Genomic DNA, 25,724 nt, shown 5'->3' on the forward strand with positions numbered 1-25,724 from the left:
TAGATGTACCAAAGGGCCTGTTTCTGTGCTATAGTTTTCCATGACACTATGTATTCCAAATATTCATAATCCTCTGAGGGAAAATGTTTGCCTCCTCTCTCATTAAATGGGAGAAACTTCATTTTTGACTGTGACTCCAAGTTCTAGGTTCTCCAGCAGGAGCAGCATTCTCTCCACCTCCATTTTATCAGGACCTGTCAGGATCTTCTTGGCTTTGCTCCTGTAGTACCTCAGTTCTGCTCATGCTTCCAACTCTTGCTTGATATAGATAAACATCGTAACAGTGAATGCAGCTTTTATTTCTCTTCCCGCAGTTCAAAAATACCATTTTTACTAAATTAGTCACAGACAATTTCTTGGCTCTCAGCCAAGCTACGTTAAATTGTAGAGGGAGTAATTGCGTAGCATCATGCTTTGATTTTATGGTCATATAACCTTACTGTTTTGGCTCTTCAGGCCATTCTTCAAGCAAATTGTAGTCATACTTGTCATAATACTGCTCTCTCTGAAAACAATGCATTCCCAACTGTTTCTCAGGAGAAATAATAGCACACATTCCTTTGTGTACAATATTGCACACAATCCATCCAATCTGGCTTTAAGCATTTAAGCCAGTAATTTCCTGCTCGATGTTTTATGTGTCTTTGAATATGAAACTCTGGTTTTAACAATCCCAGCCCGTCCCTTTCCATCACTATTAACCCTTGCTATCAAAGGACTGAATTTTCCAGCACAACTATCTAATAACATCCGATCGAATACGTACACTTTGTTTCACTAAGACTCTCTTTTTCTTTGTTTGCATTTCGTCCAGTTTGAGTTCTGTCTATTGCCCTGGTCTGCATTTTTCACGTCTAGCTGTACTTTCCCGACATGCACTGACCGATTTTGGCCTTTCTCTGTGACTATTGTCTGAACGGCCACTCCTTGTAACTCCCTATTACTTCTTGACTGCATTGATGTTGTTTGGCTTCGCACTGTTTTCTGTGTGGGCACTGACCCACTTTGCCACTTCTCTCCTGCTCGTCTGCACTGATACAGTTTATAGTTTCTCTCTGTAGATCGTTTTCTTGTCCACACTGACCAATGCTCTTCTTCATTGAATTTTATCTACAGTATTGTCCTTTCCTGCACTAACCCTATTTGACCCTCTCCGTTTGCATCACCCCATTCCATCGATCCTCTCACAGGTCGTCGTTTTGCCATTCTCTGCATGCAATTGCGGCAGACGGAAAGCCCGCCTACACCATCCAGATTGACAGGCCGATCACGCCGCTGATTGGACGGCACGGACTGTCAGTTATGGATTGGGCGTCGTCAAAGAGAAGGCCTGACTGAGGCCGAGTGGTTTGGAGTGGTTCTGGGGTCGGCGCGGTGGAGTTGAGTGGTATCTAGGCGCCGAAGGTGAGTGACAGATGGCCAGCAGGGTCAGAGTGAGGGCGCATGGCGGCTCTGCGTTAATGTGAATGTGGGGCTTCTCACCCGGGCTGGGCTGGAGCAGGCCCGGAGCCGGGGCAGCGCCTGGGAATGCGATGCCGAGCAGAGAGACCCTCCCTCCGCAGGTGAGGCTGCGAGTGAACCGCAAGCTCCTTCTCTCAGCACCACCCACCAAAGCCATCCGTGTAGCCAGCGACTCCTGAAAGTTTCCATCAGTATCATCAACAGGCGGATTCGTTCCTGCATTTACCCCTTTAAGATCTTACTCAATTCACTGTAATCACGGCAATTGTATGAAATTTCTATTGTACCCGGAGTCTGGAGGGACGAGTTTTAACCGAGAGGGAGATGTTTCTTGCTTTAGTGCCAGTGTGCCAAAGAAACCCAGTGCATCTGTATCTGTATCTTGGTGAGGAGCCAAGCATTCTTTAAAGTGTCTGGAATCTGAGGTTAAGTTGATGATCATCTGGTTGCCAATGGCGTTGCTGCGTGCGGGTGCCAAGCTCCAGCAGAATTGTTAGAAAAAACATGCCCTCTGATGCTATTCATCTGAATATTTGTTAATTTTAATGAATTATGTGCATAAACTGTTGAATATCGTGGTATTGTGCAGTGTTCGCTAGATGTTAGAGAATAGTAGAATTGAAATTTGAGCTATTTAATTTTACATTTTAAAAAAAGTGTTTAATTTATGCTTGTGAATGCTGCTATATGCCAAGAAGCTGCTGGAGGTACATTTTTTAAAAAAAACTGTACCTCGCATACATGTATTTGTCCATATGACAATAAACTTGACTTTGCCGTTATAGAATAAATGAAACTTGATGAACAACGTGATTATCACTGGCTGGGAGGAGGGAGTGCCATGGCTTTGTGTGAAAGCTAGTATGAATTCAAAATTCTTTTCATTTTTATGATTATAACTTGTGAGGAGATGTGCTTTTAGTAGTTTGACCAGATGGCCAAAACAATCAAAAAAACATTTTTTGAATCAGGGATGTCAACACAGTTATTCATTGGTAAATTATTTTGCATTTATTAAAAATACTAAAATGCTTCGATCAGCAATTGTTGCAGAGTAGGTTGCACTAATAGTCTTAGAATAGGTAATGCAGTGCATCGGTACATTATTTGTACTATGGAAATCCTAACCCCAGAAAGTATAGACAATTTAAATGCTAAGGCTATTATGTTTTTTAGGAATGGTGTGGAATAGGAGAGTGCAGTGGGGGTGTGGAGAGATGAGTAGGGTTGCTAATAGTTATGTTTATATCCCCAAGACACTTGTCCAGTCAGATCTGGTAATTTGTGAAGGTGAACACACTTTGTCCAGAGACCTCATTATGCTGTCTTGGATGCACCTCGCACAAAGATCATTAAGAGTAGTCCGCCAACCTTATTTAACCTCGCTTAAATAAGGTGTATTGCTAACTATGCCTTCCTGTTTATAGAGACATTAATTTAAATGTAGTAATTAATCTTTCTCACACTATATACTTAAAGTTCTGCTGTTTAGTGATTGTACATTAGATTGCTAGGTTTTAATACATTCACATAATTCTAGTTAGCAAAGATGCATAACAAAGAGTGTAATTGGTTTATTATTATAATGTGTACCAAGATAGAAAGGAAAGATTTGTTTGCAATTCATCCACATAAATCTTTCCATACGTCAAGGTAGTACAAAAGGAAAACAATAACAGATTGCAGAGTGTAGTTTTACAGTTACAGAGAAAGTGTAGCACAGAGACAAAAAGTGGCAGGGTAGATTGAGAGATCAAAAGTTCATCTTTATGGTACATGAAGTTCATTCATGAGTCTTATAACAATGGGATAGAAGCCGTCCTTGAGCCTGATGGTATGTATTCTTAACTTTTTGTATCTTCTGCCTGAAGATGGGGGGTGGGTGTGGAGAAGAGAGAATGACTCTGGTGGGAGGGTTCTTTTATTATGTTGGCTGCTTTCCTGAGGCAGTGGGAAGTGTTGACAGAATCAGTGGAGGGAAGACAGGTTTTTGCCATAGACTGGGCTGTATTTTGTAACTGTGCAACTTGTTGCAGTCTTGGGCAGAGGTTGCCATACTAAGCTGCTGTGGATGTGATTGATAGTGTTGCTGATACTGCAATTCTGGCATTGTTGTGAACTACATTTTATTAACTACTGTACTATATTGCATGGATCACTGACCAACAATTTCTTGAACTTTTTTTGGTTTATAGGGGCAATTAACAAGCTATTGCCATGAAACTCAAGTTTTGGTGAAGTGATCAAATACCTGGAAATAAAGAAATCATGAAGATGAAGGTTGTTACCTGTCTTTTTTTTTGTTGAAATGTGTTATTTGTTTCAATTGGTGACAAGTTTTCCTATCCATTATAATGGACGGTTAACAAAATTTAAATTTTCTGTAGTTCCCCAAGATTATCCTGTAATATTTTTAACCAGATGGATCCTGCATCCTCTTGGGTTTTAGTAGGTTAGTGTATTCCCTGATTTGGTAAAGATACTGTCCTAGTTTAGATATCTGCAGCTCTTCACAGGCAACAGAACACCTTTGCTCTGTCAAATAAGGTTTCACTATGGAATCTTGGATTGAGGATTTAATGGTACTACAATCCTACCTGTAGGCAGTGATGCCTTTTATTTTAGTGATAGGGTGATCTTGTGTTGGAACAAGAATTTTCCTTCCAGGACTGCAGGAAAGCTGAAAGAGGATGGGGGGAGTGACAAAAGCCACCAGGGAATACTTTATTTTGCAATGTAATTTCTCTTTTGTTTTAAAAAGTAATATTCAAAAAGTCAATCAAAAATCAGTGAAAATATATTTGGACAAGAAACTGCAGTGGCTGGAATGTACAAAAAGCTATAAGAAACTCAGTGGCTCAGGCAGCCATCGATAAAGGTAGATGCTTTGGGTTCAGTCCCTTCATTGGGACATTGAAGACATTTTGACTGCCTATTTCCTTCCATGGATGCTGCCTGACCTGCTGAGGTCCTCCAGCTGTTTGTATATCGCTCTGGAAAATATTTGCAATACAGTGGATTCTGGTTAATTGGGACGCATCGGGTCCAGTACATTTTTGTCTAATTGTCCCAATCAGTCAAAGTTTCATGGAAATGATTAAAAAGGTGTCTAAAAAAATATGCAAACTACCATTTAACTGAGTAAAAAATTATGTGTTTAAGTGAAATACAGAACAAATTAGAACACTACCAATGCTACCAGTATTATAAAACTGTGTATTAGTTCCTAATGGTTATCAATCCTGGAATTCATTCACTGTACACTGCCATGTATGAGTTGTCCAGGGAGAGGTAGCATCCTCTGGTAAAGGGGCCTGTCGTGTCCACTCTGGGGCAGCTCACTCAACTTCAGTTTCCACTGGATGCTCAGCTCTCACCTGTGGCTCCAAGTAGCTGCTTGCATGTGACAGTGGCCACATCCTGGTACACTGTTTCTATGGGTGGGCTAAACCAGGTGAGGGAAGCTGGTGGGCCCCATGCCCTGGTGAAATAGGGACGTGTATGTCCTAGCATATGGTCAGCCCCAGCGAGCAGATGATCAGCAGTGGGATCCAGTGCCCAAGAAGGCAATTCATAAAGTCTTGTGGAGAGCGAAGAGCATGATGAGGTACAGAAGAAGTAATGGTTATCCACTGCAACGAAGATGACTACTTGTACCACTTGACCTGGACTTCCGAGGTTGAGAGAATGTAACTGTCTCAATGCAGCAGCTTTTCTACTTTTAAAAACTCGCCCGCACAGCTTTCACTGTCATTGTTGGATACGGCAGACAACCAATACGCTGCCGTGTTCTTTTGATTGGCTGTAAATTAACAAAATTAGTGCAGGCACGTAGCTGCAGATAATGGATTGCCTTCATACAATGCTTTTGATGATTGCATCCTCCAAATCTTCACTTTCATTGTAACATTCAAAATAATTGTTGATGCCTTCAAATTCTTAGTAGTTCCTAACTTGTAGTAGTGAAATCATTTCATTTTCACTCCTGGTTGTTTTTTGCATCTGCAATCCTGAATGCTTGAAACCGCAGTGAGCAAAACATTTCTAAGTTGTCTTACTGCTAATTTCTTGTCAACTGTCAATGACAAAAACCACTTCTTTGACCACAAATGCATGCAACTGATGCTATTTAAAATCCGTTCACTCTAAGCACTGTATAGTTCCTAACAGTCAGACAAGTTCACACGCTGACACTCATTATAAACTGTTCAGCAATAGTCTCCTGTCCCAAAGTAAAGGGTTTTTTCTCAGTTAGATTTTGTTCTTTAAGAGTTATCCAAAATCAAAGGCTGCAGAGATTATATGATGGACCAATTAACCAGAATACACTGTAGTTTTGTTAGCCTAATGTTAAAGGTTTCTAAAATATAAGTAGCAGGTCTAATACATACTATTGTTATGACCAGATGTCATCAGGCTTTACTAATTTTATATTTGTGCCCAAGTTCTATTCTCCCTCCTACCACTCCTGGAGAGTGAGTAGCTTTTGATGCAAGACACCAATATTTGGATATTGAGCCAGTCTTGTTGGAGATTGCAGCATCCCAAGTGGGAAGTCCAGCCAAAAGTAGAAACACTTCTGGCAATTGCAATATCAGGCACATCCTGTCAAATTAGCTTTCCTTAGATGGAAGCTGTTGTTGAACTTTAAGCTGGAAGTTCATTAGTCAGTTGATACCTGAGCTGACGCTTGAGTAAGTGTTTTAAAGACAAACACAGAATTTTATGGATATGAGGGTATAAGAATCCAGAGTCAAGTCAATAATAAACAAAATGCTTGAAGTTTAAGAAAACAATAATGATTGGTCAGCTATCAGATTTCTAGCCAAACAAAATGTGTTGAAATTTTAAAATGCTCTTTTTGAGAAGAATGGGGGTACCTCAAGTGGCCTGATGCTGTCAAGTTAGCCATTGAAAACATACTTGCAGACTCTGCTTGTGCATTTTAACTCTGTCTTTTATAAGACTTCCTTTTTCAGTTTACTTTTCCACATGACATTTTTAGTGTTCCTTGCAGGGTTCTTTATGCGCAGATCTAAATGGTAGCCATCGGAAAGAAACACCTTGTTTGCATCTGATGCTTTCAGTTGGTGGGGGTGGACTCTGGAGGTGTTGACCTGAAATGACTGGGGAAAGCAGTGTTCAGCACTTGTATTGTTGGTGCAGGGTGTAGAAGGTGGGCCATCTTTGTACAAACGTGTACTTTGGCACTTACCACAATAAGACCACTGCTGTTAACTTTAAAAAGTTTGGTACCAAATCCCTGCTCTCAGTTTCCCCAAAAATCACATACTCCTTAACCAATAATCGTAGATTTTGCTCTGGCTGCTTCTTGCTGGTCTTCATGAATGTTGCTGTATAACTCAATTTGGGAAGTTTGTCTTTCTAAAAGAAAGGCTGAAATCTTTTCCAGATGAGATGAATTGTCCTGAAATGTTTTACTACTTTGTGTTTGTTACCTCATCTGAATATTTTCATAATTTTCTGTTTTATTTCATATTTCCATCACCTATATTTTTTGTTTTAGCCTTTTAATAACTAATTTGTTGTGATTCCAATTTTTTTCATTTAGTTTCTGTTGATATTAAAATAGTCATATTTTATCTAGTGATGCAAACATTTTCAAAATAAGTTTAGATCCTGGTTTCTGTTGGCGGGCAGAGTGTTTCTTTGTAAATTTTCTGATAGCAGTTATGTGGATATGCTCATGATGGTTATTGTCTTTAGGCCTATACATGTTGGGATATACACTTTTTTAGATTTGTAATATTTATCATTGTAATTATTTCCAGCCTCCCTTTTGCAGTGTTTACTTGTATATAATACCCATCAAGTCTATTTAAAATTGTGGATCTTTAGCTCTGTTGTTTAAAGGTTATTTCAGTTTGCATTGGCATCTGTTGCTTGTAGCATATTACTAAGAATCAATAATCCCTGCTGCTTTGATTATCTCAAATTCAGTTTGATTCATTTATGTCATTTGGAAAAAGGAACCACTGAATTGCAAGAAACTTTACATCTTGAAACAGAGGATTGTTACATCACTGTGATAAATTGCTAATGAACTTGACAGTTGATATTAGTGTATTCATTTCTTTGCCTCATCAGCTTAATGCTAGTCCTTTGTGTTTTATGAACACCTTTAATATTGTTTATTTACAGTAAAAGGACCACTGATGATTTATTAGATAAACCCATTGCTTGATTTGGTTCTAAAGCTCATGATCTTGGTTCATTCTGTGCTCTCACTATGGCAGCAATTGGGACCTGCAGCTGGCCACAATCCTCTGGGTCTAAAGCTCTTCTTCAAATCGATATTCTAGCAAAATCCTTCCCCATTCCTCTGCCATTTTCTATCATAATTTAGCTACTTTGATATTCTTTTCTCAAGGCACAACCTTGAAGCCCTTTTTAAATGGTAGTACTTCTGCTTGTATTTAATTCTCCTATTTCAGTCTTCCTCGTTAAATGCTGAGATTAGTTTTGTGCAATTCTGATCACATTCTGCTTTAATCTGTGGCCTGTCTGTTCGTGGAGGTGATTGTAAAAGATTGAATGGTACAATTTTGGTTGAATGAGAGGATTATAGTAGCCTAGCCAATATTTATCTCACAATCTACATCAATAATCAGTTCATTGTCATGTTGTTGTCATGACTGGTAGTATGCTGTCTTTGACATTTTACCTGTGTAGAAGTACTTTGACAGCATCCTGTGTTCTGTGATGGTTGGTATTTTTCCTATAACTAGACTGGCAAAGGGAACATAATCACTTAAGGTAACCCCATGTGTGATGTTGTTAGCCCATACCCAGCCTCCCTGCATATTATCTATATTCTTGCATTTAATGAATAGCTGTTTTAGCAGTGGATCTGTATCTCGGGTGTGGGGGGAAGTGAAATCAACAAAACTTTAAAAACACATCAACTTCATGGTCAGTCAGATTATTTATCCCATGGTACAATTTTTTAATATTATTTCTGGGCTGCTTCTACTCAAAAGTCCTGAATTGTAGCATGATTGTACTTGCTACCATAGAATTGAGAATAATCAAGCAACACACACACAATGCTGAAAGAACTCAGCAGGTCAGATAGCATCTCTGGAGAGAAATAAACAGTCCACGTTTCAGGCCGAGATCCTTTAGGACTTATTTGTTACAAATCATGTTTTAAAACATAGAATATAGAACTGTACACCACAGGAACAGGCCCTTCCTTTGGTCGACAATGTTGTGCTGAATCAATTAAATTAGTAATGAAATGAACAACCCCGGTATTCCCCTCAGCCTACACAATGTGCATCTTCAATTTTCCTCTCATTAATGTTTTTAACATCTCTTAAAAGTTTCTGAGCAACACACACAAAATATTGGAGGAACCCAGCAGGCCAGGCAGCATTTAGGAAAAGAGTGCAGTCAACGTTTCGGGCCGAAACCCTTCAGCAGGACCGCTTCCAGAGTTTCTGCCTCTCCTACCACCCCAGGTAGCACATACCAGGCACTTCCAAGGAAATGTATATCTATTTGTAATTACAGGTTTATTGCAACATGTAGTATGAGTACTTCAGTCATAGAGCACAGAAAAATGCCCTTTGTCCTACTCATCCATGCCAACTGCGACGCTTTCTGGAGTGAGTCTCATTTTCCTGCATTTGGTCCATATTAGTCTAAACCTGATCAAGTAGTTTTCAAAATGTCTTTTAAACATTGTCATTGTACTTGCCTATCTGCTGTCACCTTATAACTGTGCCTTCTAGTTGTGGACTCCCTAAGGTAGGAAAAAGACTTTGACGATCTACCTCAAGATGTATCAAAACGCGTAAAGTTTCAAGATGTGGACCTCTGTATCTTCCTTTGCATCTTGGCGGTCAACTTCCTTATTGGCAGACCTCAAGTAGTAAGGATTGGAACCATCATCTCCTCCTTGCTGATTATCAACCCTGGTTCACTTCAATGCTGCATGCTTGGCTCTGTGCTCTGCTTTCTATGCACATGTGATTATGTGGCTAAACACATATCCAATGCTGTCTATTAATTTGCCAACGACACTGCTGTTGTTCGACGCATCACGGGTGGCAATAAGTCGGCTTACCAGAGCGAGATAGGGCTCCTGGTTGAGTGGTGCCACAACAACAACCTCTTGCTCAATGTCGGCAAAATTAAAGTACTGATTGACTTCAGGAAGGTGAACATGTGCCACTCTGCATTGGGGCATTGGGGGTAGAGAGAATCAGCAGCTTTAAATTCCTGACTGTTTACAGATTGGGTGACCTGTCTGGGGTCCAGCACACATTTGCAATTATAAGGAAAGTGTGTCAGTGTCTTTGTTTTCTTTGGAAGTTTAAAAAGTTTCAGCAAGTTACTGAACACTTTTAACAAACCTCTGCAGATGTTTACTTGAATGTATCGTGACTGACTGTATCGTGGTCTAGTCCAGTAATCTGAACTGGGGAATGTAAGAAGCTGCAGAGTATTAGACTCTGCCCTGTACATTACAGGCATATGCCTCCCCACTCTTGGCACTGCCTCAACAAGGCAACACTCATCATTAAAGATCCCCACCATTTTGGCCATGCTGTCTTCTTGCACGGAGGTACAGAAGCCTGAAGTCCTACACTATGAGCTTAAATGTGCTGGTGCACATGATAATAAAATCTACTCGACTTTGATTTTGTAAGGTCACTCCTTGGCCTCATTTGATGCAGGGAAAACAGTAGTCCATTCTGTCTGTCCTCGTAACTCAAACCCTCCAGTGCTGGAAACAACCTAGAGAGTTGCTCACAATACTCCAGCTATGGTCTTACCAGTGCCCTTTTCAACTTAACATGACGTCCCAACTTTTGTACTGCATGCCACATCTAATGAAGGCAAGCGTGCCATGCACCTTCCTCACTACCTTGTCTACTGAGATTTTGTTTTACAGTATTTCCATTGTCAATTTCTATGCCTTTTTGTACTGAAATTTTCTGTTCGATGGTTGGCATGCACTAGGTATTATAGTACAGGTTGAGTACCCCTGACCTGAAATGCTTGAAGCTGGAAATGTTTCCGATTTTTTTTAATGTTTTGGAATATATAATGAGATAGCTTAGGATCGCCATCATTTCCGATTCTGAATTTGTGCTACCAGTAAGCAGTCTTTGCATTAAACTTGTTCATCACACGTGTACTGATATAGCCGTTCAGTGTGTTAGATTTTCATCAGCAACGATAATGGCAAATTCATCGATGAATTTCTCTGCTGCTTTATCACCACAAATCTTAAAACAAAACTCCATGCTTTTTCTTAAATTTCTACAACCAGCCTGATGAATATTCACAGTTATCTTCAATTTTCAGTTCACCATGCTAGATCTTTGCTTGTTTCATGATCAGCATACAGTTCAGCAGCATATGTTCACTCCAATGCTAACGAGTCCACTCTTTCAATATACGGTTGAGAACTTCATTTTTTGATTAATGCAATGTTTTTCTATTTTTGTTCAATACATATGTTGGGTCACTTTTCAGAACTGGTGTGCAGAGCCCTGCACATTGCCTGGGAACCTTCCCAGCACCTTGTGGCATTTTCCATTTGTGACATTATAACTTCGGATGAGTGGTACTCAACCCGTATTTAATGAATACAGACACACACCTTTTGTCTCTGTGGAAGCAAATGAGTGTTGTATTACTTCTACAACTTTCCCATTTGGAGAGGAATAACATTTTCATCTGTCTCAGATCAGTTTCTCAAATGTTACACTCTGCTGCTTTTTGAATTGATAAAAGGTGGGAGGTGTTGGGGCTTGGGTAATGGGAAAAGTGAAAATGACCTGCTTTCTTGTTGTGAGGGAATAGGGTTGGTGCAGTTAATAATGCTCCTGAAACTGCTGAAAACTACTGCAAGCTGTTACTGGATTGTAAAATTACAACCTGAAACCAAGGGAAAGAGTAAGTTTAGTTAAAAACAAGACATTGGATGATTTCATGTCCTAAGCACCCTGTTAAGATTGTGATTTAAAATTCTCATGTTTCACTCAACCTTGGAACTCCAGGAAAAGAAAACAAGTGACAGAGACGTGCACTTTTGAGCTGAGGCATATTGGTTATGAGGCTTTGTAAACGTTGTATGTTGTGTACTCTGTCCTGTTTTCCTGTTGTGTCTTCAGAATATTTGTGAGCACTTGTCAATTTGCCTAAATGTTGTGAGTTAAAGGTGCTGAACATCTTTTTCACATGGCTCATCTTTGTAAATGCCGTGTTACTTATAACATTGCTGGCTTCTGGTACTTATTGAAAATTAATATATCGGAAACCAAGTCGAATTTGAATTGTAAGGTTTCAGATGATAGCAAAGTTGAGAGACCTGGGAATTTAGTGAGGGTGGGTGGGTTGTGTAGCATGTTCATAATTTTGTTTGGTGAATCAGTTAAAATGTAAAATCGCTTGAACATTGAGATCAAACTTCATTATAAAGAAGTGTGCAATTGAATAGCTCTTTAATGTTTAATGTTAAGGCATAATTAAATTTCTTCGGTGAAAGATGTCAGTCCTACCACAGGGGGAAAACTTGGCCGAGTAGAGAAAATAAATTTGTTTTTGGAAGTATGTTTTTATTTTGTCTTCCATGTTTAATTGTCATTGTCTTTCCATTGTGCTTTTCATTTACTGGAGATCTTCTATTAAATTATAATATTTCTATATCCCAAGGAAGTGAATATCCCAAGCTGATGATATTTATTTTTTTATAATAATATGACCACACTCCGAAGGTGTCGGGAATGTTATAAAACAGAAGTGATATAAAAACAGGATGTTTTGCTGCCTTTGTTTAGAACCTAATTTTTTCTTTGTTTTCCTTGTAGGATGATGGTGGTTGAGCAGGTATACAGACTTTGTGGAGGAGTTGTGGGCCGTTGTGCAACTGATCTAATTTACAGCTGATTGCACCTGTGTATAGACACAGTTGTCATGGAAACTGGCAGCAGTGAAGAAACAGCCGGAACAAAGGCTTTGTCTCCTGGCCGTGGGGAACTTGCCAGAGGGAGCCAGATCCTGGGAGCAGCTGTGCTTGCACCATACGACTCTACTGATGCCTGTGATACGGAACAGTCTTCTGGGAAGCTTAAGAAAACTGCTTTTAAATTGTTTGGAGGAAAGAAGAGCATTTGTGCACTACCTAGCTTTTTCACTATTAAGAACAAAGGACAAGTAAAGGGATTCTCCAAAAAGGGAATCACAAAAAGCAAAACTCTCAATGGCATCAGTGAAGTGACTTTGGATATTAATCAAAAAGAAGGACTTGATACTGTGTGGGGTGGATACAATGATTCATCTGGTTGGAGTTCTGCAGCATCAAGAAGCTTGCGTGGCTCTAAAAGTGAGCACTTGGCACTAGATAACAACATCAACTCTGATTTCCATAAAAGTGAATCTGTAGAATTGGAGAACTCTGAATGTTTTGCTCACAAACGAAGCACAGATAAGCCCTCAAATGAGAGAAGGTCGAAGAAGGGCCTGAGGGGTCTCTTTAATAGCATCAGACGTCACAAAAAGAACAAAGCTGTTGATTCTGTGAAAGGAGACCCACAGGACAGTAACTATGCTGCTGATGATTTTGCACATACAGAACAACCGGCCGCAGGAGAACAAGTCGTTGGGGTTGAATTTAAAAAGGGCATGGTGGAGCTAAACCTGAAGCCTTCATGTAAAATGAACTATACAGAAGCAAGCAATTCAGCAGATAAAATTGGAACTGCAAATAGTATAAGTTCTTTCTCTGAGTCAGGTGCTTTAAAAATTGAAAATAGCACGAGAAACAAGAGGAATGAGTTTGAGACATCTACTGCAGAGGTAAGGAAGGTCAGTGTGGGCGAAACTAAGGCATTAAGTAGGAAGCCTGGTAGTGCTATTTCTAATCTGAACTCCGGTTTTGGTAGCATGCCTGATATTGTGAAACCTAATTGCATAGATCATGACCCACCATCTGTGCATTCCTTTGATCAAGTCAGCTTGATTTTTGGTGATGTGACTTCACTGAAGAGCTTTGACTCTCTAACAGGCTGTGGGGACATCATTGCTGACCATGACGATGATAGCATCGCTGAAAGCACAGTATCGGGTGAGAGGAGTAGAACAGCTGGGAAACGGAGCTCGTGTTTGGTTACCTATCAGGGTGGTGGGGAAGAAATGGCAACTCCAGATGAGGTTGAAGATGAATATCTTAAAGCACTATGGGAAAAAGCGACAGGGACAGCGACAGTCTTTGATAGCAGCCAAAATATAGCCGAAGATGGTGGTGAGTGTTTGCGATCACCCAGTGATGTGGAGCATTCTGCTTTGCATATTAACCTGTCAGATGCTTGTGCTCTGCGAGGTGTCACTGATAGTGCAATCAATAGTAGTGAGCTGGTGACACCACAGAGTGACCATCAGGAATCAGCACCAAATAGTGATGAAGGTTATTATGACTCTACCACCCCAGGACATGAGGAGGAAGGGGGCGACAGTATTAGTGAAAGTAAAAATGGGAGACTTCCAAGGGATAGCTATAGTGGAGATGCCTTGTATGAACTCTTTGAGCAGAATGATAGTCTTATAAATTCTCCACCAAGTGATGAACAATCTTTCGAAACCAAGCCACCTTCACTGGGTGCCTCACTTACATCCATTTTAAGCTTTTCGTTGCCAGTGGATACAAATATTCCTTGTATTCCAACTAAACAGAACATTATGATTCCTTCAGAGCAAGAAAAATTTAATTTTATTCAGGAAGATGAGATCAGAATAGCCCACCTACAGCAACAGTTGACTTGTTGGGAGTCAAATGGGAAAATGACTTTTATAAAAGACTTCTCTGTTAGAGGAAAGGAAGCATTCTCTGGTAATCTACTTGAGACTGAATTTAGTAAAATTGGCGCAGACGCTCTTGGTGTTATTGCCAAAAATCAACAAGCTGCTGTGTGCGCAGAACCTTTTATTTCAAATAGTCTGAACAAAAATGGAAAAGTGAAAGCTGAGTACTTGTCAGAGGCGGCTGATGGGCAGAACTGGACAAAAATCCAAAGATTATGTCCGGATGAAACTGATAAATACTTGATGTGTAAGCGGAGTTTGTGTGAAAGCTACAGTTTAACAAAACTTCACAGTAATATGTCTCGAGCAAGTTGTACACAAGAATGCAAAAATGAGAACAGTGGTAAATGGGGCCAACAAATGAAAACTAGTGAGAATCATAGTTTGAAGAAATTGGTTCAGAACAGCACAGGAGCCAATGGAGTGGTCAATGAATTAAGTGGAAGCTCTTCTGATGGTAGAGAAATGAGAAAAACCGAAGAGAAATTTGAACAAGCCATCAACTACTCACAGGCTTTAGTTGAATTCACAGCTAACAGAAAACTTTATCCCAATCTTTCTGAAGGCCTTGGGAATTCTGATTCAGGGTCTCAACTCACACAGGATATACATGCTTTGCCAGCTATGGTAACTTTTGACGTTGTTGATGTTGAGAATGAAGAAGAATGTGACCAGCAGAGTGAAATGGTCTTGGACGAGGAGATCTCTGCATCTTATGAGGCCTTTGATAACAGTTACTTGGAGAAATATCACCATTGTGACGACAGAATGTTTCCAAGTTGTGCCCAGACTACTTCCCTTGGCACTTGCTGGGGGGCTGCCAGTCTTCCACGGCATAGCAGTCTTTATAAACTAAATCCTTCACTGCCAGCTCCATTATCAGTTAGCAGAAGGAGCAGGTCCCTTGATACCGACAGCTTAGAATCTGAACTTACTGATTTGTATCTGTCAAAGGTCACAGCAGCATCAAAGAGTACCCCACAGTCTCCTGATGTTCCTCCGTATGAATGGGATGGCAGGAAAGGATCTGCTTGTCACTGGTTCGGCAAACGAAGTAGTCAAATTGTTTCTTTGGAAACCCCAGAGATTGCACATGGTTTTCATTGGTCTGGACAGCAGCTCGCCAAATACAGGGAAGAACCTGTGTCTGCAGATAAGAGAAACGCATCATTTAATTCTTTATGTCCCTCTGAAACAGACTTGGGCAAACAGCACACTAATCGGACTGGGGATTTGTGTTTACACTGTAAATCCAATGTAGTTAAACAGGCAGCTCAAAATCAGCCGACTTGTAACTGCAATCTGGGACCCGTAATTAACAATAAGATGCCTCATAATTCACGAAAATTGGTTAGGCCCTCTCACCTACCATTACAAAATGATGATTTCGCGTTGCAGACGGGTGCTTACAGTTCTTCAAGAGAAAACACTACTGGCAAAGGGGTATGTGTTTCCTTAAAGGAAAGTGGGGAAGAAGATTTCTGTAAAATTGCATCCTTGACTAGGTATTCTGATTCTGAACTTGCTGGTAAAGGGTGTGGCACTGGAGAGATTGCTCGGGTACGATCTCCCTTTCATTCAAGTAAGATGAAGTCGGAAGCACAGTCTGGATCTTACTGGCCATTGCACAGCTGCCAATAATATTATGTTTCAAGGAAAACAAAAAGTGCCCTTTAGTGTGGAACTTCCTGAAGGGTGGAATAGAAACACTACTCATGGATGTGTAATCTTTTAACTTATTATGTGGAGAGAAAACTGCTGGAGAAAGCTGTGTTGCCTGAGGGTTTTTTTTTGTTATATTACCAATTTGTAAATTCACAATGTTTTGTTTTGTATTCACCAAAGGCTTTGAATAATATTCTTTTATAAAAAGTATTAGTGAAGCAGTAACTGTAGCATTTTTAGAATGTGAATTGCATGATTTTTGTTAAACAACTTATGTGGTTTATATATTAAGAGCATTTCCATTACTTTGGTATAAACTGCTGCTGTATTGATGCGGAAGTATTGGGATGGCTAAAATTAACCAAACGTGACTGTTTAAAAGTTGGAATTCAAACTTTTGTTTTGCAATTAACTGCAGGAATTTTTCATGTATTTTTCAGCCTACTTTTCCATAAATTGAGTTTCTTTTTGTACAGGTTCTGTACTCATTCTAATTGAGTAAACATTAATGTGGATTTCAGAATCTGATAAACTGGATATTAATGAGTTTCTACTTAGTTATGGGTTTTCGAGTCGGCACTATCAGCTTTCTTTTCATGAGAGCTTTTACTTGGCTACCTAATTTAAATAAAACTGCTAATTGCCAGGATTAGTTTAATAATTGTGCTAAATATATATTCAGCAAAGAATTATTGCACTTGCATGTGAATCTTAAAAACTTGTGTAAAGGAAGCTGTTCAGACCATTGAATCCCTTACAGCCAATAAAGTGCTGTCTGGCTTGCTTGCTTTTGGCTGTTTTGTAAGGTGTGGCAAATCGTGTTCTTACAAGAACTTTTTTAAAGTGTGAGTTTTACTACCACTATTGTACTTTGGAGCAGGCAAAATCCCTTCTGAATGATTAGTAATTATTCTCAACTATAAATTTCTAATTACCTAATCTTTTTGAATTTCCTGTTGAGATTAGAATTATTCTGTGTACCATTCAGACCTTGATATTTGTACATCATCATATATTTTTTGCAGATTTCTAAATTATGTTGCATTTAATTTTAGATCTTTGCAGGCATCACAAAAAGGAAAGGATTTATTTAGTCCTCTGGAATCCCAAGACAAGTAGCCTTCCAGTCAATTAAAAAAAAATGTTGAGTATTAATTATCCTCTGGTTCCTCCCAGTAGTCAAATTTTGGACTCTACTTCCTCTTAGAACCTTACTACTTCTATATTTCTGAGTTCTGATTTTTATAAACACTGATTTTTAAAAGCTCCAATTTGATTTGCTTGAAGAGTATAGTCAGTGTCCTTCCTGGTGTAATTTTGAGTCATTCAGGCAAGTTGTCCTAGATCTGATTTGTCAAATTAACAGGTCTTTAAAAAAAGGGGAAAGTTGAGTAGACATGTATTGTTGCTATTGCTTGTTGTCCAGTAATCTCTGCTAGGTGTTTATCTAATTCTCTCAATTCCTGTCTCATGATTAATTATAGTGCAAAGTACCAGAGGTATGTCAGAAAAAAAGATATTCTAATTGAAAAATATTTTTTCCATAACTGAAGTAATTATTTGTCAAAACTGAAAACATCATAAAGTTTGTAGAATTGAGCTTTGTGTAATATATAGTGCTACTGTCTGTTGTGAAATATAGCTATGCAGTTATGTGCTTCCTGTAAATTTCAGCAATATTTGTTGATTAAATTTATCCAAAAGAAGTAATGAATGTTAGGATTTGAATAAAAAATTGTTCCTAATTTGGAATGATTTTCTTTAATTGTATTGTACAAGATTGCAGTTCCAGTAGTTTAACAAATCAGCAGCATCAAGCTTGAAATCTCATTTGTGTGTTCTCAAGCTTTACATCCAAGCCAAAGGTTATAAATTTCTTACTTGTACATCTCTCAACTTTATAATGTATTTTCCATGTATAACCTTAATACAACTGTAAAATCAATACTTTTCTTCCTGATGAGTAAAATGGGTAAAGAGACACATTGCCTAGATTCCTGCTCCAGACTGTTATCAGAAAACACCTGCTTAATCACCTGTGAATTTATGCATACAAGTCCAAGACATTTTTTTTTGTGTGTCTTGTATGATCTCAGAGTTGTTACTTGAATACACACACAATGAGACTGGAAATTGTAGCTGGTATCAGGCAATCTCTTCAAAGAAACAAGAACTATGCATCTTCTTATACTTCATTTTATTTATCTTTTCCAGCCAGCTAAAGCATTGAGTAAAATGCCACGATGTTGTGATGCAAGCTTTATGCATTCATTTGCCTTGGTGCCACAAGCTGCTTTCTAATGTTCTTTCCTTCCTAAAGTTTCATATAAAGATGACGGTACAAATTTTGGGATGTAGCTATTCTTTGATCAGTTATCTATGTGGCCAATTAGCCCATGTAGTGGGTGTTGCCAAATCATCGTACATAGATAATATGGAGATGAATTGTTATTATCAGAGGATGCACAGGAACACTCAGCATCAGTGTAAAAGCTATCAATTTTTCTGATTTTCATCTTTCCTAGATGCTCAGGCAGTTGTATTGTGCATCCTTTCATGCCATTTATTAAAAGACTGTGGACATTTTTCAAAATGTCAATGTTTGGAGATAAATCACTTTTAAAAGAGAAGGGAGACGAAAGGAAGAATAAATAGTTGGTCAATATTTTAAGTACAGCTTGAATTCCAGGTAGCATCACAACTAAAACAAATAGGTGTGCATTTGCCCACATTTACTGCCATCGTCAGTAGCATCTCTTCAGAATAAAGGGGATTAAATTTTTGAGAGAATTGAAGATTCACCATTGGTGTTGTGAACATCATTTGCCCCTTCTGTATTTGAATATTTTGAAATTCCCATTTGCTGTGCTCTAACAAAGCCAGTAAAATACCCTGGGAAAATAGTTTAAAAAAAACTCTGCTGGAAATCTAAAATAAAACCAGAAAGTGCAAGAAACACTCAGCCATTTACTTAACATTTTGGGTCCGGGATCTCAGAATTGAAATATTAAATGGTTTCTCTTTCTGCAGATGCTGTCTGTTCTGCCGGGTGTTTCCAACACTAATTTTATATTTCAGTAAGGGGCTCTATCCTGTAGCTGTTAACAGTCTGTTAATATCACTTATTACTTGATTAGTCATTAGATGGAATTTATTTAATAAGTGCAGGATTGACATGTGGATCTTATGAAGCAGGTCTTCCAGTAATTTGTGCCACCTCAGGTACATGAGTATTTTAAACAATATGATTTATTCATGCTTTATATAATAATACAAGTAGGCACATCACAAAGATCTGCTGCCATTACCATTTTATTTTTTTAAACCTCTATAGCTTTGCATTTGATATTTGTGATATTCTGGCAGTAAATCTTGTTACAAATTATAAATTTCTTGTTGGTGAAACAGAACTGTACAGCTTAATTACATGTAAAGGTTAATCAGTTTTTCAGTGGTTCATTCCAAATATTACATGATTAATCTAAATCCTTGTAACTTATTTTTTTTGTGGCAAGTTTGGCTTTAACTTCATAAAATATGGTGAGATGTCCTTATTTCAAAAGCAAAGCATTAATTCCTTTGAAGCTATTTATCGGGGGGATTTAATTCTTACTTGAGGAACTACAAATATAACAGTAATCCAATTAAATAGCATTTTTAATATTACATGCTTCAGTTTTTGCAGAATTTGTTTTTATATATTTTCTGTACATGAGGGATATTGGAACAATACAAATAGAAGTTTTACTGTTTCATGAGCATATTATGTTATTTCAGGTGTAAAATGGTGGCATGCAGAATAAGGCAGTGAGTAATTTCTCCCAGCAATGTGCCTGAACACCAATCTTGCAAGAGAATTGCCTTAACGTGCCAGTGGCATTTTCCACCTTGTCTTAGGCTGCAGGCATTGATATTGCCAGTTGACATTGACTTAATTCAAAGTAACAGTACTTGCAGATCTGGTTGAGACAAATTCTATTTCCTGTAGAATTTTTGCAACCGGTTAACAAAACCTAAATGTCGTTGGATTAGCCTTTTAGACTTGAACAATGATTAATGATGCTATTAGATATTTATTACATTAATGAGATGGCTTTCTTCTTGATCTACATTGGTTTACATTAAATGTTTTTAAAATCTGTGCTGTGGTCAAAATGTCTGTTTGAAAACTAGCTTAATTTTTTTTCCATTACACTACATAAGGTATAGCGATTTAAATTTTTGAGGGGGGTTGGGGGGTTGCTGTGATTACTGAATGTACACTGAGGTAAAATGCATGAAGATGTTTCAAGCCAATGGGAGGAGTCTGTTTTAAATGTGATGATATTAAACAGAAAATTATAGAAAGTACAACTGGTGTGCCAACAACTGATGAGATGTCTGTGACTATTTCTTCAGTTCTGACAAGCTTTTTAAACCTGTCTTAGTTCTTTGCAAATGCTGACTGACCTATGCATATCCATGTTTACTGTTCCACTGAAATTGCCAGCATTTACAAACTCTGTCTTACTTACACACTTGGATGTAATGAATACTGATGCATGCTTCCTGTTGTGCGCGACATGTATGTATTCCAAAAGCAACAATGTTCTTTGTGGTGTCTCTCTTGCATATGTCATAAATGTACTGAGGTGCCTTAAAGATGTTTTGGGTTAGTCACAATAAGACCATTACAGCTGTCATTGCAGCCAGCACTGAGTACTGCAGGCAACCTCATCAGCTTATTGCATGTAAAAGATTTTTTTTTAAACCCAAACATCAAGGTGTCATTGTAGCTGTGCCTGTCAAATGGGGCAATTTGCTTATTAGTGTATTTGATATCTGTAAATATGTGGTGCTGTACAGAACTATGGCCTCTGTAAAGTGTGGAAAATGCATTTTTTTTGTAAATTGTCAAGTCTTTGATACCCAGCTGTTGTACTCCAAATATTTATGGTCAAGTTACATTTCCATTTATTATTGCATCTCATAAAAGATTTACACATTACTGTGTACAGAGGAAATAAAACTCAACCATAGAACAAAAAAAACCTGACTTGGAGAATGTTTATTTTCCCTTCGAGTTCTGATTTATTAGCATGACAACTGGCCCTGAGGATGCAATTGTTTTTGTTCATTTTGTGTTTATTAAAGTGAGGGTTATGAATACTCTGGTATTACAATGTACAGTTTTTCCTGCTGATATTTTTAATTTGAAAGGAAAGTTGCTTTCATTTCATGCAACGTTAATATAATGTACTGTTTGAAATACATCTCAAACCCATTGTTAAGAAAGCAATTTAAATTTTGTGAATGGAGATTGATGGTTGTTTTTATTTCCTATGAGACGAGTCAGTTGTGATCCAACCTGTGTCCCATCTCCAGCCTCCTCCTAAACTGTCTGCTCAATCTCCCTCTGGTCATCTTCTGTAATGCAGCTGACTTCCTCTAGCATGGTGAAAGGAGGAATACCTTTTACAGGGCTGACACTATTGTGTGTTAATCACTTGCGAACGGTGGTGAAGTACATGAAGGAGCCCATGTATATAACGTGGCTGCAATTTATTTCTGACTTCATATGCCTTTTGTTACCACAATTTCTCAGTTGTATTATTCCTTAATATGAAAAACAATTGTGATGGGTTCCCACTCTTGGGTTGGACTCGGGGTTTGCACGAGAAGCAGAATTGCGCATCATGAAAACAGACTCTTAGGCTTACTCTGTCTATTCTGACTGTTAAATAGCTACTTCTACAAATACTATTTTATCTCCCGACATTCCTTACCTAGCTTCAATCAATAAAAGTGTACCATGACACTGGCAAACTCAAAGTAAAGTATTGAAAATATCAAAGTCAGAAACTTTAAAGGTCTTTTTTTTTAAAAAAAAGGTTAATTTAATGGGCTGGTCAAGTAGACAAACAAAATTTGGAGACTTCATAACACTCCTTCTCAAGGGCTGTTAGAAATTGAACCCTTGAATATTTTTAAGGTAGATGCAGATACTGGATATGTAAAGGGGAGGAAGACTAAATGATAGATAGGAATACAGGATTGAGGTTACAACCACAAAGTTATTTAAGGGTTTGGAAGGCCTATTCCTGCTTCTAAATCATATACTCATTTGTATGATATGTTGTGAAGATACAGAAGAATGATCTTCCAAAGAACTACTGCAGTTAGCTGAAATCTCTCTCAAAAAGCTTAGAAAAGTGAAGGAGATCTTACTACGGAAACCAGAATAGTAAAAGAAGCGGGCAAAGACAAAACTGTGGGTTGAATGAAATCGCTGAGCTGCGAATGAGCTAAGTACTGAGAATTGCATAAGGATGTGCTGAGAGGCTAGAGGAAGAACAAAATCCCACAAATTGTTTTGTGTATGTAAGCACCGCTTGCACTTTCTTTTGGGCTTTAATATAAGCCTGAATTGTAGTCAATGACAAGTGGAAGATTTGTAGTGCAACATATGGATGCTACAAATTGCTGAATGATTTTGGCAAGAAACCGGCAAGGGCTTTAACGGTGAACTACAGTAAGAAATCATTCATGCTGTCCTGATTCTGTACTGAACAGATGTTGGAGAAAAATAGGCCAGTCTTAAGCTTTTGATCAAAGTGGCGTGTCATATGATGAGTGTATATAGTTTCCCTCATTATAATAATATAGTCAGTAAAGCAATATAATCTCACAGCCAGAGACTTGGATCAGATTAAATGAGATATCAGGGAAGCAGCCAGATTTCGCAGTTAAATTTGCAGAAGTGATTTAATGGATGGTCTATTCTAGCAGATCATCTGCAAAATCATTAAAATGAAAAAAAAATTCAATTACATTTAGTTTTCCTAGCATCTTTAGTCCATAGAGGGCTTTATTTATGGTGCAGACATGGGGTAGTCTTATAGACCAAATGTTACTGAGATATTACTCAAAGGGTTAGAACATGAATGACAGTCGTGACCTAGCTATTGCTTTACATTAATAAGCAGCCCAAATTCATTCTTATGAGCACATTTGTTTTAATTATAACTCTGCATCTCCCTCCCCCTTCATTTTCCTTTTCGCATTGTTGAAGATAAAACTTTTGATTTTTGTTAGAAGGCCTTTCCGAATCCTCCACAAACCTGAATCTAGATAGTATGCAGTAACTCACATGCTATACTAACATCTCCTTTTCCATTTCTAAATGTATGCCATTTCCAATGGAGGTCACTCAATGTTAAATCAGAGTAGAAATCCCAGCATTATTTCTCTCCTGCTTTGTCAAGGGCCTGTGATAAACTGTATTACTTGGTCACCACTTTGACAGAGTTTGGATTTTGATAGATTCATATCCAAAACATTTTGGAGTGTTTATGCACCACTTTGGCTAATTTCCACAGAATGGTTAGATACTCATTGACAGCTAGAATATGTGGATTACTGTTCTCAGGATATGAGAAAACAATTGAATTAGAAAAACCCTTGTGCTACATCCTGGTTTCATTGACTGGAGCTGGTAATAAATGAGGTGCATTTCCACTTGCTCTATAAATGAATGACACACCATTTGTCTATCTGACAGCATTGCCAAACAATTAGCAATGAGTAATATTTCACAGGCTTATATATTTTGATTTAGTGAGGACAATGTATACAATGATTAATTTGCAGAAGTGGAGACTGAAGTAGATGGATAGGTGCAGAAAATGGCTGGAGGGTAAGAGTGCACATGGTAGCTATTTTCATAATGATGGGTAGTCATTTTGAGCCATTGAAAGTTTAGCCATGTAGACATACCTTTCTAAATAATTACATTTTTCATAATATGTCTGTATATGTGAATACTTATACAATAGATGTAATAAACTATTCGTCAATGCCATAGTGCTGAGCCTGGGATACTTGTGTTGCCTCATGGTTTTTTCAGAACATCATATTGGCATCTGGGTCCATCTGCCAGCCAACCAACGAATAACAATCTTCAGAGGGGAGAATGCTTGATAATCCTTCATTCCTTCACCCAAGGTGCCACAGTTGCACAGCAGTGTGACGCTATTACAGTTTGCAGTGTTGGAGTTCAATTACGACATCCTCCTTACGGGGTCCCCAGGGTGCTCCGGTTTCCTCCCACAGTCCAAAGCCGTACCAGGTAGTTTAATTGGTTATTGTAAATTGTCTTGTGATTGTGTATCTCTAAACAAAAAAAAATAAATAAAGTTGGTTGTAGCTCCTCAATTTGTGCTATGGCTGAAAGTTAACTAACTCAGCTTAGAACAGGACATGAACAGATAAACTATGATTTGATTTTGTTACAACACTGGTATTACAGATTAGTACAGATCGATTGCCCAGTCCCTTACGGATAAAGCCCTCCCCACCATTGAGCACATCTGCATGAAGCGTTGTCGCAGTAAAGCAGCATGCATATTCAGGGGCCCCCACCACCCAGGTCATGCTCCCCTCTTGCTGCTGTCATTGGGAAGGAGGTACAGGAGCTTCAGGATTCACGTCACCAGGTTCAGGAACTTCACTCAGCTTCACTTGCTCCATCTTTCGTGTTCCCCCAACCTCTAGACTCTTTCAAGGACTCTTCATCTCATGTCCTTGATATTTAGTAATTAGTAATTATTATTATCTGTTCTTGCATTTGCACAGTTTGTGGTCTTTTGCACACTAGTTCAAAGGTTCAGTTTGTTGTCAAAGTATGCATGGACAGTACAACTCTGATATTTGTCTTCAGCTAGCCATGAAATATAAAAAGACCATGGGAGTTCTTGAAAGAAATGGCATCAACTCTCCCTCCGCCCGCCCCCCAGGAAAAAGAAAAAGAACCCACAAAGCCCAAAATCCTCCACCTGCCCCCCAGCAGAAACAAACAATGACAGTAGGATCAAATCCCCCATTCCTCCCCCACAGCCAAAAACAGCAATAATAGCATCAAATCTCCCTCCCCTCCCCGCAGAAAAAAGTGATAATAACAATCTGCAACCCCCTCGCAGAAAAGCACAGCAACAGTAGCATCAAAGCCCCCAAATTCCCTCTCACCTACAAAAAACCTACTGATCACCCATCTGCCAATCAGCCACAACAAAAAAAAAACACCGGGAAACTGAAGGAGACCAGTATAAAGAACAGTCCAAAAATCATACGCTGTAAATCTCCGAAACTGAAAACATCGTCTCGACAGCATACGAGGAGAGCAGCTGCATGGATGTAGTCCTTCCACGAAGAGTGATGCCCTGGATCCAAACGCTACCAATCCAGCTACTGACCGTAGTCACCCCACTGGTCTCAGCTGGGAGCCATCGCTAACCAATGCATTGGTGAACACCCAAGTTGGTACACTCTTTCATTGATTCTATCATGATTATTATTCTCTTACGGATTTATTCAGTATGCCCTCAAGAAAATAACATATATATACTTAGATAATAAATTTACTTTGAATCTTTGAACTATGAGATATCTTTCATTAATTTCTTTTTGGATGTACGTAGTTACGATAATGTCTGCTGCAGCTACAGATAATGCTCAACTAGGATCATGGGGTATTTAAAAGCATCAATATTCAGTATACATCAATGATGAACAATGAATGATTGAATTTATTTTCTCATTAGGAAGGAGGGAATTGGCAAATATTTGAATAAATCAGGACCCAGGACTCACTAGTTCATGTAATTCTGGATAACAGATATTCAAACAAAATTGTTATATTCAGCACATATGGAAAGAAGAAAGAAGTTAACATTTCAGACCAATAGGATTTCATTGGAACTTTAGTGTCCTGATGTTTCCTTTGT

At 38.6% G+C, this 25,724-nt stretch overlaps 1 protein-coding gene across 4 annotated transcripts; it reads left to right on the top strand.

Annotated features, from left to right (window-relative positions):
- Window positions 1-1,327: 1,327 nt before the first annotated feature.
- Window positions 1,328-21,070, top strand: amer1 (APC membrane recruitment protein 1). Of its 4 annotated transcripts, none has more exons than XM_063060919.1 (3): window positions 1,329-1,404; window positions 3,657-3,741; window positions 12,309-21,070. In XM_063060919.1, the coding sequence occupies exon 3, from the start codon at window positions 12,415-12,417 to the stop codon at window positions 15,937-15,939; it is 3,525 nt and encodes a 1,174-aa protein (XP_062916989.1). In that variant the 5' UTR covers window positions 1,329-1,404; window positions 3,657-3,741; window positions 12,309-12,414; the 3' UTR covers window positions 15,940-21,070. The 4 variants fall into 4 exon arrangements, with proteins under 4 accessions (XP_062916991.1, XP_062916989.1, XP_062916988.1 ...); XM_063060918.1 differs by having other exon boundaries at window positions 1,335-1,562; XM_063060921.1 differs by lacking the exon at window positions 3,657-3,741 and having other exon boundaries at window positions 1,328-1,404.
- The last annotated feature ends 4,654 nt before the right edge of the window (window positions 21,071-25,724 follow it).

Source organism: Mobula hypostoma, chromosome 10 (assembly GCF_963921235.1).
Source record: "Mobula hypostoma chromosome 10, sMobHyp1.1, whole genome shotgun sequence".
Taxonomy (NCBI): domain Eukaryota; kingdom Metazoa; phylum Chordata; class Chondrichthyes; order Myliobatiformes; family Myliobatidae; genus Mobula; species Mobula hypostoma.

What these genes read in the sequence shown, in the direction of transcription:
- amer1 (XM_063060921.1), top strand. Translation starts at nt 12,415, where the DNA reads ATGGAAACTGGCAGCAGTGAAGAAACAGCCGGAACAAAGGCTTTGTCT.